This window comes from Oreochromis aureus, linkage group 9 (genome assembly GCF_013358895.1).
Source record: "Oreochromis aureus strain Israel breed Guangdong linkage group 9, ZZ_aureus, whole genome shotgun sequence".
Taxonomy (NCBI): domain Eukaryota; kingdom Metazoa; phylum Chordata; class Actinopteri; order Cichliformes; family Cichlidae; genus Oreochromis; species Oreochromis aureus.
In genome coordinates this window covers 23,845,285-23,864,944 of record NC_052950.1, presented here as the reverse complement: position 1 = coordinate 23,864,944, position 19,660 = coordinate 23,845,285, and the positions used below count along the sequence as shown (strand labels likewise).

Below are 19,660 nucleotides of genomic sequence, written 5' to 3'. Positions count from 1 at the left end.
ATTTCATCAGAGGGACTGCACGGCGCTAATGCGTTGACGCTGTGCAGCCCTCGCATATGCGATCCACGTTAACTCGCTAAAGGAGATTTGACGTGTTAATGCGGTTATGGCGTTAACTTCATTTTAACGAGATTAACGCTGACAGCACTAACTAGGCTAAATCTTGCTTGTGCTGGGTTTTACACTGTTTGCATTCAGAACTGCGTCCTTCTTCATGACATACTTTCAACCAGATGCTGGAAACATTCCTCTGAGAATGTGATGACAGCATCTCACAGTTGCTGCAACTTCCATGATTTGAATTTTCTGTTTCACCAAATCCCACAGGTGCTCTTTTAGACTGAGCTCTGGTGACTGTGGAGACCATTTGAGTGCAGTGAACTCACTGTCATGTTCAAGGAGCCAGTTTAAGATTATTTTAGCTGCCCATCCCTTTACATATGGGGTTTAGGCGATGCTCAGTACTAAGTTGTACAGTGTTGGTACAAAGTTGTCAAAAATATCCCTCACATCATTACAGCAACACCATCAGCAGCCTGAACTGTTGACACAAGACAGGATGGATTCCCGAGAACTGCCGCTATCTTGATATTTTCTGTTTTTTCCGATCACTCTGTGTAATCTCTAGAGGTGTTTGTGTGTTAAAATCCCAGTGGATCAGGAGTTCCTGAAATACTCAGACTACTACTACTACTTGTCTGTCACCATGCCTAAATGCATAGAATTACTACCATGTGATCTGCGTTGCTATACAGATTTAAACAACAGCTGGGGTTGGTATTCATTCCTCCTTTTTGAACAATTAAATTAAAGCTCTGTTTGCAGTGGTAGCTGCAGCACTAAATGCGTGAACCTCTCATGGGCATTCAGTGTGAAACTAATTCAAAATGCACAAAAATGTGTAAGTAGGTAGGTAGGTTAATAAGAACGTTCATAGCAGCAGTTAAATGTCAATCATCTGCTGTAAGATGGTTATGGGCTCTAGTTTAGATGTCACAGAATAAGTGATACTTATAAACATGTTGGGAAATGCCAATGACCTTTGAGTACAAAGAAGGAAATTCAAAGGAAATGTTTAACAATGCAGAAAACCTCTTTGTCATCCCTGTTATGGGCGTATTGGCAAATAGTGGCAGACATGAATTGCCTACTGAATTTCTACATTGGAGCACACATAAAGTGATGATAAATGCAATTATATGTTAAACCGTGGATGTATACTTATATGAACACCAAAGTATGGCCTTGGCAGCTTCCTGTGACACAACAAAACAAATCATACAACTCATGTTAATGGGTGTTTAATGAACACTGAGCACGCTACACAGGCAAAATGCTAATAATGAAACCACAATTAAACAGTGCAATAACTTCATAGCTTTTTATATTTTCTTTATGATCCCTTAAAGATAGATGCACAGAATGGTGTTTCAGAGATTACAATGCTGAAGCACCCTGTGTCAAAAAAGAGGTTATTGAACCCAGTTGAATCAAATATACGTTGATTTCTATGCTGTGAATATCTGACCACATACAGGTCATCATCATGCGTCTTGTTTTAAGACAGAGCTCTAGTTCTCAGTTTTCAGTTAAATTAACACCCTGACAGTAAAACAGGAAATCTTGTCTTCAGAAAGCACACTAACTCTGCTGATTAAATGGGATCAGTGCAGTTCAGGGGGCAGAGGGGACTGGAGCACACTGATTAACTCGCAGGTTTTAATTCTACAAATGTACTAACGTTTCTAATGAAGTCACAGCAGTACTGACAGATCAGTGAAGTGTAGTGGGTACGCAAAACATTTACTTTGAAAAATATAGATTTTACAGCAGTCTGTGATTTAATCAGATGTAAGGCTGTTTCTGTTTAACAAAGTGTTTGCATATGTCTGGCAGGATGAGTGTTGCGGGTTCCGGATGCATTGCAAGATCATCAAGGTCCTGTGAAGAAAAAAGACCTGTTACTGATTGACGGTTTCATAAAAGTGTTTCCTGTTAAGGCATGGATCTCTGTGTAAAAAAGGAGCAGTAAAACACACTTGATGACTAACAACTGTCACATGATATGATGCTTTGATCTAACACCACTATTCCAGATTCACAATTAACTTAGATGTCATGAAACTTCCAAACACTGAACATCACGTACTGGTCATTGTCTGTACAGGTCCAGTGAAAGCCTCTGGATTGGAGGATTTGGATCAGGTCTACAATGGATCCTTGACTACATGACTCTCTGTCAAAGAAAAAATAACAACACAAACCTCTCAGACCCACTGCAACGGTTGCTATTCACAAGCTTTAAAGGATAACAATGTCACTAAGCAGTAAATCATATCAGTTATTTGCCAAACATAAAGACAACCTTTGGGCTGTCACACTCTGAAAAATGGTTGCTGTTATACAACTGCATCATAATATATTCTGGTCACTGAATCATAGTGAGGTCATAAATGATGGGTAACTGAGGGCTTCAAACTTTTTAACATGTCATCCTATCATGCTAGCAGTTAAGGTGCTAATTAATGGAATTTGGACAATGTGAACTCATCAGTAGTTACTTTTTTAAAAACACAAGAATATCCTTTTATTATCCTCACATATGGGGTCCGTCTAGACTGGTTACCACCTTGACGTTGACATAATTCACCCTTTGTGGATCCAGACTGTCCAGTTCAACACTTCCAAACATGCTGCATGAGAAAAAAAGATCGATTTAATATGTAGTTCAGAAACTGCACCAACCTACTGAATTATTCATTATTTCTTACCTTTTCCTATTGAAGGCATTAACAATAGATCCATTCAGTAAGATAGTAATGTTGCCACATGCCATCTCTGCAAACTAACAAATGGATGAGGAAAATCACAGAAGAGCAATAAAGCACTGCCGGTTTTGGAGAGGTAGATGATAAATAACACAGCTGTTTGCAGAACAGTTCCAGAGTTTGGATATTAAACTCACATTTTGTGAAGCTTGCCTCCACAGGGAATAGACCGGATGACTTCGACAGGCCGACCACTCCGGACAAGAGCTGAAATCAAAACCTGTGTCAAATTCACAAGTGTCATTACTTTAGATATGAGATATTCAAGAAAGACGTGCTGTGTTGACATGCAAGAAGACTAGTTATATAAGAAAAGTCTTAAAAGTTCTGTAAAACGTTTGGGAACACAGCTGCAGCTGTTTGATTTATAATGCTTTTGCTGAATCCCGTTGCTACCAAACAATCTTTCTTAATTTGTCATCATTCAATCCATGTAGCGATGTTTAAAGCAAGACTTTGATACCACTCTTATGCTTGTGTGGAAATTATGAATCTACACCCAGCAGTTTTCTAGCTTTGTTTATCTAAAAGTGTAAAGTGAAACAGCTAAACTAAATGCCAGACACATTTCATAAAGGGGCTATGAAAGCAGTGAATACAAATTCACCATCTGGAGAGGCTGAGACTGGGAAGCAAACATGGAAACTACCAACTTCAACACCTCATTGGCTGCTTTATTAGATACACCTGTTCAGCTCATTAATGCAAATCTAATCAGCCAATCACATGCTGCTCATCGTGCTGCCAGCAGCCACCATCTCAAACTGGCTTCTTGGACTCAACAATGAGTTCACTGTACTCAAATGGCCTCCACACTCACCAGATTTCAGTCCAATAGAGCATCTTTGGGTTGTGGTGAAGAGGGAGATTTGCGTCATGACTGTGCAGCTGACAAATTTTCAGTAACTTTGTGATGCTATCATCAAAAACGGTCTTTGAACAAGCTGTTATTCATCCGCTTTTGTAAAGCACAGCGCTGGCCCATCACCTCCTCTGAATTTTATATTGATAAATTTGCCTTTTATCTCCAGAACCAGCTTAGAGTGGCTGTAACTAAACATAATGTTTTAGATACATGTTAATTAACATCACATGCACTTTACTCATACAGCTCTAAGAAACAGCTCTTCCTAGAGTTTGAAATAAAATTTAATTACATAACGACACAGTTGAAAATTCTGTTTTTGTACTGTTGGATCTTTTGCTGCCTTTGACACAGCTGATCATGGTCTCCTGATTGAGAGACTAAAAACTTCTGGGAATCTGCTTTTCAATTTGTGTCATCTTCTGTCACTTTGTCTTGTGGTGTGCCCAAAGGTTAGGGTCCTCAGGCACATCTTATTTGCCTTGTCTATGCTTTCACCTGGACACATCGTCAATACCTTTGAAGCCATCTCATACTACTTTTTTTATACAGGTGATATCCAGTTGCAAATGTCATTCAAACACCAGAATATAGCTGCCCTTTATGACTGCATTAATGTTATGAAGACGTGGATGGCAGCCAAGTATCTGTCCTTCTTATCTGTGCCCATGCAATTTCACTTTCAGTTCTTCTAACTGCCAGAAATGTTGCTTTTGATCAGGCAGTCAGCTTTGATAAGCATCTTGACCGTCACTGCCCATCTTAAACACTGTGCTGTAAAAACGTTTTTGCCAGGAAGGGTCCCGATTTGCATATTTGTCATACTTACGTTTCAGATAATAAATGAATAAGGTGGCACTTTGCACAACACTCTGCAAGAATTGCAAGAACTGCAATCAAGCATTTGTGATAAAGGAATTTTGGCCCACTCTTCTTTGCAGAATTGTTTAAATTCAGCACATTGGAGGATTTTCCAGTATGCAATGCTTGTATTTTTTGTTTTGCTTGTTGGTTTTGCTGGTGTGTTTGACTTATGCTGTTGCGTAACTCAAGTGTGGTTGAACTTCAATTTACCTGATGGCCAGAAATCCTCCTTTAGGATTTTCTTATGGAGAGGATGGAGCCTCGCTCCATCACACCACCACCACCATGCTTGATCGTTGGTATGATGATCTTATTATAAATTGTTGTGTTTTCCAAAAAGTTCAATAACATATAGCGAGAGAAAATTCTAATATTAATATGTATGTAAAATTCAAGTATTTACTTGATTTTTTAAAATTTACTTGGACCAATTTAATGCAGTGGCACCAAACCTCGGAGAGGTCAAAACCTTTTATGTCTCTGATCATTTTTCTCGTGAAAATAATTACATTACACAATCGTAATGATTTCCCTCTTGTTGAAACAAAACAAAACAAAAAATACAATACAACACAAAAAACCAAAACACAAATGTCTACCAGAATCCTCTTCTTGGCCACACCAGATGAGGTCGTTGAACATGTAGCCAACCAGCGTGTCTTCCAGTGTCCAGAAGTGACGAAAAACTGCAGCATAGCTGTGCATCAGTGTCCTGGTTTTACTCCAGAAGAGGAACTAAGAAAAAAAAGGTAAATACAAAGCAGGTTAACAAAAAGACTTTAATTTAAAGTAGTATAATTATATTACTATAAATAAAAAAATGTATATATAAGGCACCAAAATGCCAACACAGCTCACGTTATCACAGGGCCAGATTTGTGGCATTGCGTTAAACATGTGAAAATAATCCTCGACGGTCACATTGCAAGAAGAATGACTGATAACAGCCTCCTCAAACTGCCTCCAGATCTCCTCACAGTCATACCTACACATAAAAACAGAATATGACTTTAAGCTTTTATTTCGAGATGTGTGGTTTTTAAAGGGACAGTTCGCTGAAAGTCAAAGTTTTTTTTATCATTGGCCTGTTGTGCTATTTTTTTCAGTTTACATGAATCCAGCATGAACTGCACAGCTTTAGAGATATTAGCTGTATATCTGTCACAGGTCTTTGTTCAGTCTTCCTCCCCTCACCCCCAACCAGTCGTGGCAGATGGCCAGCCCTCTGTGAGCCTGGTTGAGCCAGAGGTTTCCTCCTGTTAAAAGGGAGTTTTTCCTTCCCACAGTCGCCAATGTACTTGCTCAAAGGGGCTCGTCTGATTGTTGGGGTTTTCTCTGTTTTCTCTGTATTATTGTAGGGTCTTTACCTTACAATATAAAGCATGTTGAATTGTTGTAGTGATTTGGCAATATATAAATACAACTGAACTGAATTAAACTGAAATGTAGGACTTCTCTTGAATACAGTGGAGCCAAGTTTACAATGGCACTTTCCTTGTAAACTTGGATGCATTAATTAATATGGTAAACAACTGTATGATTCATCAATAATGAAAATAACAATCTTTGATGGATCTGTGCCATGATTTGGGAAAAAAATGAGTCTTATTTGCAATTCACCTGTACATTTTAAATGATTTGTTGACATTCAATCCACATCCCTTCCGAACAACTAACTATTTTATTACTTATGTGGGATTCTTTTTGAAATGAACAAAAGAAGGAAGGAAGGAGAGCCAGCCGTTACTGTGGCTGTTCCTTTATTCACAAGGGTTCATCAGGAAGCTCTGCATAGTTGATTCGGTGAAATTTTTACACAGATGTTCTTCCTGACACAACCACAGAGAGATTAGCGTTTCCTCCTGGGATTAAACGAGGATGTTTTGCTTGTTAGGCAACTGTGTAAACAGTTACGCTATGAAATTACACAATGAACAAAATGCAAACAAAAATTCAGTAACAGTGCTTTACACTGCTAAAGCGTAATCCATGTGCCTCAGCCTTTTAAATATGCCGTGAATAGCCTCAATAGCGATTTGTTTTTGTATGCTTTAAGTAAGCAGTGAAACATATTAGGAATTCCCATGAAATTTCTTTGCAAAGCACGTATATGGCCTTTGTCTCGGCTTCTTTCATCCTTTCTAGAAAAGTCAAACCGATAAAAAGAAAGGAACTCACTAAACATCATTTATTGAACCTCACATCAAAACTTCCCTTCATTTGTACTTGAGCACTAGCCTCATAATGTGCTGTCGGTGACAGCCCAAACTCTTTTGCTCTGGCCTTTAGGAGCAAATCAGATCTTTCAAGCTCTGAGGCTTGACTCAAATCACAGATAAGTTGTGAATTTATGACGAATCTGCAAACTGATTCCCAATCAAGACTGGAAATGTTATGACATGACAACAGATGAGTCCACATTTACCTTAAGCTGGGGTTAGCTAGTGTGGTGTAAGTGTAACACCTCCCAACCACAATGTGTTTAATGTTGGGGGTTGTCCCGAGCTGTGCTCTGAGTTGACTCGGACAGAAGTGAAGCATAATAAAACCTTTGAAATGGAGAAAGAGATAAAAGAAAATAGGGTGTAATCTATCAAATTTCGGAGCAGCACATTTAAAGGAAGACAGAAAAAAATGTAGGAATATCAGAAAGAATTGCTTACAAATTGTGACGCTGGTTATTGCAAAGGACACAGATGTTTTTGTGACAGTGACAACTTGCTGTGCTTCATTGCTCTTCAGAAGAGATTCGTGTTTATACATTTTGATTTTCCGCCTATAGAAGAGTCAAAATAAATAAATAAATAAATAAATGAATAACTTATATCACCTTTGATGCAAACCAACCTCACAGAACTAGTTCTATGGTAAATGATCTTGTGTAATGCACAAAACAGCTTCCCCTGTCAAATCTTAGACAACAGTTATATCAGTGGAACAAACTGAGCAGCACACTGCTAAAAGTAAGTCAAGCACTGACTCACCCTAGATTAAATTTCTAAGAAACAAGATAGCTCATGTTAAGGCAACTCTAAATCTATATATTTAAATATCACACACAGTAAGATCATCACCTACAGGCTGTAGCGACCATCTTAAAACCTTGTGTGAATAAAAATGAAAAAGCGTAGACATGCTCACTTACTTCTTTCATTGCATAAAGTCAAACTGCAACAAATGGCTCCATGACTGTGATGCTGTCGGTTGGCTCTGGTCGGATTTTTGCCTAACTGGAGTCAGAATGTATCCTCTTTCCACAACATGCTCAAAAGCCTGGTCTTAATGGGTCGGCAGCCCCATCCCTTCTACAATTGAGAACCTTTTTTAAAAAAATAGAGATGTGCATGTGTTTTTTCCCCTCCAGGCTCCTCTTGTGAAGAGTAGATCCACATGACTCTTATTATGGTGGCGTTAGGAATCTTGATAAACAGAGAGTGCACTGTTCTCTGTGGCATGGTTCCCCTGTGCTAGAGGGCAGAATATGCTGCTGTTTATGTTATTGGACATATGTGAACTTAGTTGTAAGGGTTTAAATAAGCTTTTCTCAAAATAAGCCTGACGTAAGAAGTATAAATAACTATCAAATGGCCAGATGGGTGAAACTTTTCTGGCAAACAGATACAGAATAAGAAGCTTTATTAATTTTCGGAAACTTTGATCTCTCAAGAGTGTGCAGTTAGTTGTCTATGGGGTGTAACATAATTTTAATTTGGTCAAGAGAAACAGGATGTCTGTGCTCTGTGAAATTATCCTCACAGTATAAGAAAATAACATCAGTTGCAACATAAACGTCTGACGCTTCTCACTGGATAGTGCAACAGTTATGAAACATGGGAACATTGCAAATACTGAAAATCTACTGCAATGTAACAGTTTTGCAGTTTACTACTAAAAAACATAAATGAATAAATCATGCAGAACCTAAAGATAAAATAGTGTTTAATTCTGTTGCAATGCTGCTACTTTTATGAATGTAAAAACATAACTTTATTGCCTGGTTTTGTTACTGATTCATGATGCTTACAGTTTGAGTACTTTACAGTTTTTATTAGGCCTCTTGGTCTGACTGAAGAAGGAATGTAAAGTATGTGGTTAGTTCTCCATTTCTGGCAGTAACACCCACTTTACTCCAGACTGAAATATCTCAACAACTATTCCCCGACTTTACCTTTATGAGTCAGACATCTGTCACTTCACTTGCCAGCTACTTGGATGGACTGACATGAAATATGCTGCAGTGTCCAGGTTTTTTCATTTACTTACTTTTCGGGTTTTTTTGCTAACTGGAAAATTCCACCAGCTAAACACGAACATGACTGTCATCATGAGCCCAAACTAGCCCAAGTTACTGTTGTACCCATTTAAGTTTGGAACCATTGTTCCAGTTTATATGAGGAACTGATGCATTTCACTTCTGTTCCCATACTGTTAGCCAAAGTGACATAGTACAATTAATATTAAAACCATAAATACATGGTGCAAAAGTCTTGAGCCATCTCCCATTTCTTTATATATTTTCTTCCAGGAACCCAAACTTGAATGTATTTTTTTCTAAAGTGTAGCCATAGTTCTACAGAATTTCTGAAGGTCCTTAAGTTCTTCTTTGGACACTGGTTGCTTTTTAATTTTCAGCCCAGTCCTTTTAAAGTTTTTTTTAAGCCAATTAACACTGACCTATGAGTGATTCAAGCATGAAAAGGGTACCTAACGTGAGAGATGAAAATGTTTTGTGCCTGCAAACATCCCATTTAAAATTTATCTTTAGGCACTTTGTTATGTGCAGCTTTTTTTTTAGTTGGATATATAAATAAGCACCATAGTGGAGGTGTAAAATAGTATTTTTGCATCAGTATTGTGATCCCCAAAGAGCTACTAGCAGAAAACTTGGCACATCTTCACATTTTTTCTCAGTGTGTCCTTAAAAATTGAGGTAATTGAACAAGTGGAAGACAAAAGAAGAGATTTCAGGTCTAAAAACCATCTACAGCAGATAAACACTATGTGTAAGTCGTACTCTTAAAAATAAAGAAAAACCCAGCAAAGACCTAACGCACGACTCGAGAGATGCATCTGGCCTTTCAGCTGAGCCATCCATCGTTCACTGAAGGCTCATCAGAAATGATCCCAGTGACACCGTGACAATGGTCCCAAACACACTGCCAGTGCAGTAAAAGCGTATCTGGGTAGAAGTGATGGATTGACCTCCCAGAGTCCCAGTGTCAACATTACTGAATCATGGAAAAAAAACAAAAGAAACCTGCAGAACTATTCCTGAAGACTATTTAAAGAAATTACAAAATAGCTTGCCTAAAAGAGAAAGGCTGTTTTAAAGAATAAAGGTGGTCATATCAAATGCTGACTTTCTGCTTGTTACAACTCTGTTTCACTGATTTTTTAAATGACCTGTTTGCTATCAATATTGTCAAATAAATGAACAGTCTTAATGGCAATCTTCTTGTCTTGTACACTGAACGATGTGAGAACTTCCAACAGTGACACACACTGATTCTGTTTAATATATGCAGCATCCACAGAAAATATGTAGGGAGCTGGAAAGTACAATGCATCCCTAACTGTTGCCAGACATTCACATTAACTGCTTAAAGAAAATGATGATTTTCAATTTCTGAGGAAAGGGTCACTTAAGGTTAAATCTTTAAGACAGTATGAATGAGGTTGTGCCCTCGTGCCTCTCGAGCTAATTGCACTGTTAGCACTCTGCACGTGACTGCTTGAGCTTAATGATCCAAAGAAAGAAAAATGCTGAGAAAATGATGCTAAACAAGGCCTAAACCTAATCCAGATGTTAAAGTAAGAGCTGTGAGCTGTGAAAGCAGCAGATGAAGAGCAAGCACTAATTCCATTCCTACATTAAATGTGCCAATATTTCTTAAAGCTTGCTAAAATAAACGCAGACCAAAATAAATATTATTAAATACAGACTACTTCCGTCTGTGCTGCATTTAAAACAGAATACAAAGCAGAATAATCTGAAATCTCTTACATAGATATAGAAAGTTGAGTAAATTATCATATTTTATGCCATGTTTTGGAAAAATTAACATTTTAAAACTGCTCTCTCATCAACTTGATGTGGGTTGTAGATTCTGTAACAACTCACAGAAATATGTCGGTAACAGTTATTTGCATGCAGACAGTCAGTCTAGCGATAGCTCATGAGACCACAATTTGTATTCTCGATGCATTCCACTCCCCCCAAGGAGGACGGTATTATTTGGCAATTTCTTGCCCTCTTGAGGTAAGGGGCTCCTATCTGAGAATGTGAGTTAGTGTATGGAAATTAGCTGTGGGCTAGAGAGGAACCAGTGCTATAAGGAGACATTATCAGCTGAGTAATTTACTGGCTGACAGGGTGCAAGGGTTGAAGTGTTAACCTGTGTCGAGATGAAGTGTCACCAAGCATGACGCTGAAGTCTAATTTGATCTGTGTTTGCTGCCCTCTTCAGCAGTGGACCTACGGGAAGTCCTATTAAGTATGCTCTTCTTCTTCTCTCTTTTTCTGTTTATGCGTGAAACTGAGACTCAAGACGCACGCCCTGGACTTCCGAAAGTGCTACTGCTAGCATAGTTAAAAAACTTTGCGAGATGCAGACAAGCAGACATTTCCTTAGATGTATGAGGCTGCCAATTGTTTTGGATAAGTAAAGCTGTTTCTCAAGTTTGAATGAGAGGAATTGCATGCAGATGTACACCTTAAGCTTTTCAGGCCAGACTAAACAGAATCTGTTGTGGACCATTAAATGTAATTCACAATTAGAATTTGCATGCAGCTGAAAAACAAAAATAAACAAACAATTGAAAAAAAAAACCCTTAATGTTTGAGGAGTCTACCCTTCCTCATGAGAGCAAGTGCTCTTGCTGGTTGCTACATCACTTAGAGCACGTGTCAAAGTCAAGGCCCGCAGGCCACATCCGGCCCGGCGTACATTTATATCCGGCCCGCGAGATCATTTTATATAGATATATTATTATTGTTATGCATGGCCCGGCGATATGAGGCGCTAATAATATACAAACTACAGATCCCATAATGCAGCGCTGCAGCCTCCTAACTGGGAACATTCCAGCATCAATCAAGTCAAACTTCTGTTATTGCGAAGCTAGCCGCTCACAATGGTGGAGAGAAAAGTTGATTCTGAAAGCAGAGCCTTTCAGCGCCAGTGGGTGACTGAATATATGTTTACAGACAATGCTGGTAAACCCGTGTGTCTTATTAGTGGAGCTAATGTGGCTGTAATTAAGGAATTTAATTTAAGACGGCACTACGAGACAAAACGTCAGGATAAGCTGAAAAACCTAAATGCAGAGCAGAAACTACAGAAAGTAGAAGAGCTAAAGAAGAATCTGACATTTCAGCAGACTTTTTTCACCAGAGCAAAATCACAAAGTGAAGCTGTTGTGAAAGCAAGTTTTATTGTAGCAGAGGAGCCAAATCAGCCCGGTACCACTCTGAAGAGCTGCATGATGAAGCTGTGCGACGTCTTGTGTCCAGACAAAACACAGATTTTGGCAAATGTGAGCCTGAGGAGAAATACGATTGCTGATCGGGTTTGTGAGATGGCCACTGATTTAAGAACACAGTTGTGTGAAAGAAGCAAAAACTTTATTGCATACTCTCTTGCTGTGGATGAAAGTACAGACATAATGGCCATTGCACAGCTGGCCATCTTCATCCGTGGAGAGGAAATATTGAACATTAAATCGATGCACGGGACAACGACAGGAAAAGACATTTTTGAAAACCCACGTCAAAGTGTAACCGACATGAAACTGGGACAAACTTGTTGGATTTACAACAGATGGAGCGCCGGTGTTGTGCGGTGAAAAAAGCGGACTAGTCAGCAGGATGCGAGTAAAGATGCAGGAGGAGAACTGTACTGAACTGTGAGTTAACAGCATATATACACCAGGAAAGGCTGTGTGATAAAGTCCTAAAAATCGAGCATGTAATGATCACCGTAACGTAAACCGTAAATTTTATCTGAGCTAAAAGTTTAAATCACCGTCAATTTCAGTCTTTTATGTGGGAAATAGATTCAGAATTTGCCGACATTCCTTATCAAACAGAGGTCCATTGGCTGAGTTGGGATAAAAGTTCTCAATAGAGTTTTTGAGCTCAGCAAGGAAATCTGTCAGTTCATGGACAAGTATGATGTATGATGTATGATACGCATTTCAAGTGAAGCTGTCACAAATGCACCAGTGCAACCTGCCTCACTTTCCCTGTTGCCAAGTAATGTTGAACCAAGTCAGCGGACTTTGCTGAACTGCACCTGTGCAGATTCAGATGGAGCTGCAGTGTAACTCTGACACTGAATGGCCCGCACAGTTTATTAGTTCCATTCCTGAAGCAATGCCCCAGCTCTGTCTGCATGCGGCTCGAACCTTGTGTATGCTTTCATTTATTTTTTTTCTGGGGTTTTTGGCAGCATGTTCATATTTCTAACTTGCATAATTTTGACAGGATATATTTTTATGAAGAGAAAAATATTTAAAGTTAAAGTTTATTTTTTAAGTTTATTTATTCTCGAATTATATTCCTGTCTGTTTTTATTCATATTTATGTTTAAAAAACATTGTTTTAGTGTGTTCAATAAATGTTTATCTTGTTTGGCCCGGGACCTAAAGTTTGCCTTGAGTTTTGGCCCCCTGTGCAATTGAGTTTGACATCCCTGACTTAGAGTGTTGCTGCTGCCACCTTCTGGCCTAAAGGGGCGCTAAATATTTATTGGCTATGATCGATACTAAGAGTTTAACACCACGTCAGACTTTCAGAATAGTATTATAGTCAACTTTTCTGCTTTAATGTATTTCGCAGATATTTCCAAAGATCTAGGTCCAGCACCTGACCAAATGGTGTTCAGACAACATGGTTCCGAACACCAGCAAGACTAAGGAGGTCATTACGGACACATGTTGTGTTCAGAAAGAGACAACATGCTCCTGTCTGTCCTCAGACACAGGCAGGAGGTGGAACAGGCGAATAACACTAAGTTCCTGAACATTCACATCACAGCTGACCTGACCTGACCTAGCCTTACATTAATATTGCTTATACTATTTCCCTGTTATGTGATATTATTTATTGTATGTTTGTGTATTGTAAATGCTGTCTGTTTTAAGTTGAGAAGTAGTGCAAAGAATTTTGCTATGTGACTCCATAATGACAATAAAGCATTCTGAATCGGTTTACCTCCATTAAAAATAAATAAATAGAAAGTGAAGCTGGGTGTAAGAAATGTGATCCCACATCAATTTGGAGGGAAATGACACTATTTCAACTGACTTTTCGCTGTCATTTTGCATAGTGAGTTTTATTTCGCGTGAAAGCAAAAGCACCTTGAACTGTGTTCTTCAGATTTAGCAAGTATTCGTTGTGCCTTGTTTGCAGTGCTTCACTGCCTTTATATTTTGTAAGCCGGCGAGGTCAGTCTGGGGAATTGTACTTATTTACAGTTATTATTTATTTTACTTTTTTGTCAGTTTGATAAATTTTCTTTGTCTTCTGAATCTCAAATCCCAAATTTCAGCCATTATTGCTGCCTCTTCTGTTCAGGTTAGAAAGTTGGGTGCTCGTAAAGACATTTTCCTTTCTCGAGGAGACCCACTGTTTCCTGTAACAACACGACTGAAGAAAACACATGACAGCCTTCTAGCCAATGACAGCGAAGATTGTTAAATCAAACGGCACAGATTGACCAATTAGGCTGACAGTTTGGTTTAGCCCCACCTTTCAGTGGCGAAATGTCATTGCTGAGAAGTCATTCATCTCTAGAAGTCCGTTAAATTAGCTCCCGGTGTTCTGACAAAACGTCCTACCTGTAGGAAAATTTTACGGTGTCCTCTGACAAAACGTCCTACTTTGGCAAACCGTCCTACCAGTAGGATAATTTTACGCTGCCTTATGACAAACTGCCCTACTTTGGCAAAATGTCCTACTGTACGTAATTTATGCACATTTCTGCTGCCACACAATAATTCCAGCACAAATTTAAGTAGGTATGACGGTTTGCCACTTAACTTTGCCCATCAGAGTATGTTTGTAGCTGATATTCATAAAGCCAGTACGGTTTGACACTTCTTTTTACCCATTAAAGTGTGCTTGTAGGTCACATTCACAAAGGTAGCATGTTTTGGCACGTAATTCTTCCCGTCAGAGTATGCTTCTACTTTATAATAACAAAGGTAGCATGTTTTGGCACGTAATTCTTCCCGTCAGAATTATGCTTCTTGCTCTTATTAACAAAGGTAGCATGGTTTGGCACGTAATTCTTCCCGTCAGAGTATGCTTCTAGTTTATAATAACAACGGTAGCATGGTTTGGCACGTAATTCTTCCCGTCAGAGTATGCTTCTAGTTTATAATAACAACGGTAGCATGGTTTGGCACGTAATTCTTCCCGTCAGAATTATGCTTCTTGCTCTTATTAACAAAGGTAGCATGTTTTGGCACGTAATTCTTCCCGTCAGAGTATGCTTCTTGCTCTTATTAACAAAGGTAGCATGGTTTGGCACGTAATTCTTCCCGTCAGAGTATGCTTCTAGTTTATAATAACAACGGTAGCATGGTTTGGCACGTAATTCTTCCCGTCAGAGTATGCTTCTTGCTCTTATTAACAAAGGTAGCATGTTTTGGCACGTAATTCTTCCCGTCAGAGTATGCTTCTTGCTCTTATTAACAAAGGTAGCATGTTTTGGCACGTAATTCTTCCCGTCAGAGTATGCTTCTAGTTTATAATAACAACGGTAGCATGGTTTGGCACGTAATTCTTCCCGTCAGAGTATGCTTCTTGCTCTTATTAACAAAGGTAGCATGTTTTGGCACGTAATTCTTCCCGTCAGAGTATGCTTCTAGTTTATAATAAGAAATAAGAAATAAGATAACCTTTATTAGTCCCACACGTGGGAAATTTGTTTTGTCACAGCAGGAAGTGGACAGTGCAAAAGTTATGAAGCAAAAATTAGAATAAAATAAAATAAGAATAAATACAGTACACAACTGTACAGAATAGAATAAAATAAAATACTATATACAGTAGAATAAAATAGAATAAAATATACAATAAGATAAAAATAGAATACAAATGCTATATACAACTGAGTAAAAATACAACGATGCCAGAAAAGATTATTGCACATTAGTGTTATTGCACATGTGTGGATGTGTGTGTTTGATCAGCTGCAAAAGTCTTTATTGTGGAGTCTTACAGCAGTGGGGAGGAAAGACCTGCGAAATCTCTCCGTCCCACACCGTGGGTGCCGCAGTCTCCCACTGAAGGAGCTGCTCAGTGCTGTCACAGTCTCATGCATGGGGTGGGAGATGTTGTCCAACAGGGATGACAGCTTAGCCGCCATTCTCCTGTCACTCACCACCTCCACTGGGTCCAGAGGGCATCCCCATAACAACGGTAGCATGGTTTGGCACGTAATTCTTCCCGTCAGAGTATGCTTCTAGTTTATAATAACAACGGTAGCATGTTTTGGCACGTAATTCTTCCCGTCAGAGTATGCTTCTTGCTCTTATTAACAAAGGTAGCATGTTTTGGCACGTAATTCTTCCCGTCAGAGTATGCTTCTAGTTTATAATAACAACGGTAGCATGGTTTGGCACGTAATTCTTCCCGTCAGAGTATGCTTCTTGCTCTTATTAACAAAGGTAGCATGTTTTGGCACGTAATTCTTCCCGTCAGAGTATGCTTCTAGTTTATAATAACAACGGTAGCATGGTTTGGCACGTAATTCTTCCCGTCAGAGTATGCTTCTACTTTATAATAACAACGGTAGCATGGTTTGGCACGTAATTCTTCCCGTCAGAATTATGCTTCTTGCTCTTATTAACAAAGGTAGCATGGTTTGGCACTTGTTTGTAGAAGCAGTCTGCATGCCAAGGTGCTTAAGTTATACAGCTGTCACCATTGAAGTGATTGGAACACTTGACTATATAAACTTTGACAATGAACTCACTCCATTATAGTTACAGTATATATTTACTGAATATATTTACAGATATATATATATATATATTTGATATTTACAGATCCAACAGAACACAGGGAGAAAGAAGTGGAAAAGAAACAGTATTCATAACAGTTATGCACATTTGTCGCACAAGTACTTGACCAGGCTGCTCTCATATTGAGCACATCCAAAATGTGCCCATCTGAGACAAAAAGTCACACTGCACCTGAAGAGGGAGAAGGGGGTGTAAGTGTGTTAACCAACATTACGAATTTCATGAGAAAATAATTACTACAGTGGCTTGCAAAAGTATTCGCCCCCCCTTGAACTTTTCCACATTTTGTCAGATTGCATTCACAAACATGAATCAATTTTATTGGAATTCCACGTGAAAGAACAACGTCTCTACCTGGTAGAGGCATACCCTAAAGGTCTGGCAGCTGTAATTGCAGATAAAGGTGGTTCTACAAAGTATTGACTCAGGGGGCTGAATAATTACGCACACCCCACTTTTCAGTTATTCATTTGTAAAATTGTTTGGAATCATGTACGACTGTCGTTTCCACTCCTCACGTATACACCACTTTGTATTGGTCTTTCACGTGGAATTACAATTAAAATTGATTCGTGTTTGTGGCTGTAATGTGACAAAATGTGGAAAAGTTCAAGGGGGCCGAATAATGTTGCAAGCAACTGTATATTGCATTTGTGGTTTATTTGTTTTACCATTTCAATCATACTGGACTCAGGATCGGCTTCCAGCATGGAACAAACCACACAGTAGTCATCAGCATTACCTAGAAACACACCGGCATTCAACATAACAGTTTTAAACAAAACTGAAAGTGCTATTGCAATACAAAAGCACATGACTCAACTTACTTTGATGTTCTAGCAGTTCGCAAGCAATTTCTGTGCGTTGCAGCCCAATGGCTTCTGGAGTGGACAGCACCCTAGTAACCTCTCCACTCATAAGGTAGTGTTCGCAAACTGTAAAATATGTTACAGTAATTGCAATTGATTAACTTAATTCTAGTTAAATACAATAAATACAATTAAATACAATGGATGGATGGATGGATGGCTTATTAAATACCTTCAACACTAAAACTCCACAACTGCTGGAGTCCATCTGCTTGCTGTGTGGCAGAGTCTCCATTTTCCAATCCACTCGGGACTCTTCCTTTCCTTTCATCTTCAGAAAATTCCTAATAAAAATAAAACAATTTTTTAAAATGTAGCCAGCATTTTGCTCTAAATATAAAAAAAACCCCACAAACCAAACAACCCAAAACAGATAATTAATGAATGATGAATACCTCCAGTTACGCATAATTTTCCTTTCATAACAACCTTCATTTCCAAGAGGGTCTAACAGCAGTACAGATCGTGAGGAGATTTTGACAACCTAAAATAAAAATTGTATTTAGTAGAATATGTGTAGCACACTAACTTAAGTAAACATAATCAGTTGTAAGCATTTTCAAAATAAGAATATGCTGCTAAAAAGAACAATGTACCACAAGGATCCAGTGTGCACCGAAGTTCAGTGGGCACAACCAAATGTCCTCAGCCGGAAACAACATCTGTGGAATATTTTTAAGTTTATAAAGGTTTAGATTCATTTACATAACATGCACTATATGACCTATATAACATCTACATTACCTTGGTGACACATTTAAACTTCCCAGAAAACAGAGAGGTTGCAACAACGCAAGACAACTGATACACGGGTTCCTGAAAAATGCAAGAGTTTTTTTTAAAAGATTACATAATTGTATAAAATGCTTTTGTGAAATAACCGGCATACGTTCTTACTTGCCTTTTGTTTCCTAATGAGGCAGTGCAGGTATGCATCAATGACCTGTTTGGATTAACAGAAGGTTATTTTTACAGACCACCACTAGGACCAAAAATAATTACTTCACTTACCTCATCAGAAAGCCACCCACTGTCCTCCAGTGTGCGAAAAGAAGAGTCATACAATTTGTATGGCCCAACGACTGCCTCCACACGCCCGGTGTCTTTTGCAGCCCAAAGCCACTTCACTAAAAAACAAAATATGATAAGTTTCTTTAGTAATAACAGTTGCCATTTGAAAATCACGGTCAATGGCCAACGGGCCACAAACAGACAAGGGCCAACGGGCCAACAACAGACAAGGGCCAACGGGCCAACAAAATAACCATGCCAGAGGGGAGAAATTAGCCAAAATTGGACCAACAGGTCAAAATTAGCAAGAGGGGAGAAAAAAAAAAATTCTATCCATTCGACTAGCCAAACTGGCAACAATTGACCAACCGGTCAGAATGAGATTTTAGCTATGCCACCTTTTTCTTGCGTGCTGGGTTTCTGGGGGTCACTGGTACAAGCTCTTCTGGTGCTTGGACTGATGTTACCTGAGCTATTTTTGGTGCAAACTGTATGACAGAGGGTCTGTTATTTTGCAGCGCTTCAGGATGATGCTGAGGACTGCAAGACTGCATCTCAGAAGATGGGCTACTCTCAACAGGTTCAGTTGGAGTTGAGACTTGGATAGGGTGGCTTGTTCTATAAGGTTTAATGTGGTCAATACTGTATAGACTTTTTAAAGTATTTCCCTCAGCGTTTTTCAGTCTAACACATTTTCCACTGATGTCATCAATTGTGTAGGGACCTGAAAAATCCAGTTCAAGTCTTCCTCCTTTTCGCCCACGTTTCCTCATATTTAGAAGCAGAATTTGATCGCCTACATTGTACACAACATTTTTGTACTTTTTCAGGACCCGCTTGGCGTATGCAACCTTTTGCTTGTCTTGTGACTTCGCAATGTTTTCTTGTGCAGTTTCTTTAACTGCATGTTGTGCTTCACTTTCAGACTGTACATAGTCACTGTACCTTTTGTCGTCTGGCAGAATGATGTTGGAAATCTAAAATTTTGTAGATATTAGCAATTAAAACAAGATGATATCATATTCATAAAGACATTACTGGGTTTTTCACTTAAATGGTTTCAATTCTTAGTTCTAACATAGAAAGAATTTGACAAACACTCACCGGCACTTGAGCAGGCACTTCTGATGGAATTACTGCCTCTCTTCCATACATCAGAAAAAAAGGTGAGTATTTTGTTGTGGTGTGTA

The 19,660-nt window shown here is 38.8% G+C and overlaps 1 protein-coding gene across 1 annotated transcript; it reads right to left on the bottom strand.

Annotated features, from left to right (window-relative positions):
- Positions 1-1,285: 1,285 nt before the first annotated feature.
- On the bottom strand, positions 1,286-7,940 carry LOC116329643 (ADP-ribosyl cyclase/cyclic ADP-ribose hydrolase 1-like). The gene is made up of 10 exons (XM_039617172.1): positions 7,703-7,940; positions 7,221-7,333; positions 6,983-7,106; positions 5,416-5,542; positions 5,157-5,292; positions 2,966-3,048; positions 2,772-2,845; positions 2,601-2,693; positions 2,150-2,236; positions 1,286-1,941 (listed from the first exon to the last, which is right to left on the bottom strand). The coding sequence occupies exons 2-10, from the start codon at positions 7,318-7,320 to the stop codon at positions 1,842-1,844; spliced, it is 924 nt and encodes a 307-aa protein (XP_039473106.1). The 5' UTR covers positions 7,321-7,333; positions 7,703-7,940; the 3' UTR covers positions 1,286-1,841.
- Between the last annotated feature and the right edge of the window lie 11,720 nt (positions 7,941-19,660).

Excerpts from the sequence above, each read along its gene's own strand:
- LOC116329643 (XM_039617172.1), bottom strand. The coding sequence starts at position 7,320 with ATGTATAAACACGAATCTCTTCTGAAGAGCAATGAAGCACAGCAAGTT. Across the intron at positions 3,049-5,156 it reads TGGCCAAGAAGAGGATTCTG|GTTTTGATTTCAGCTCTTGT; the intron begins GTAGACATTTGT and ends AATTTGACACAG. Across the intron at positions 2,694-2,771 it reads AATGCCTTCAATAGGAAAAG|CATGTTTGGAAGTGTTGAAC; the intron begins GTAAGAAATAAT and ends TTTCTCATGCAG.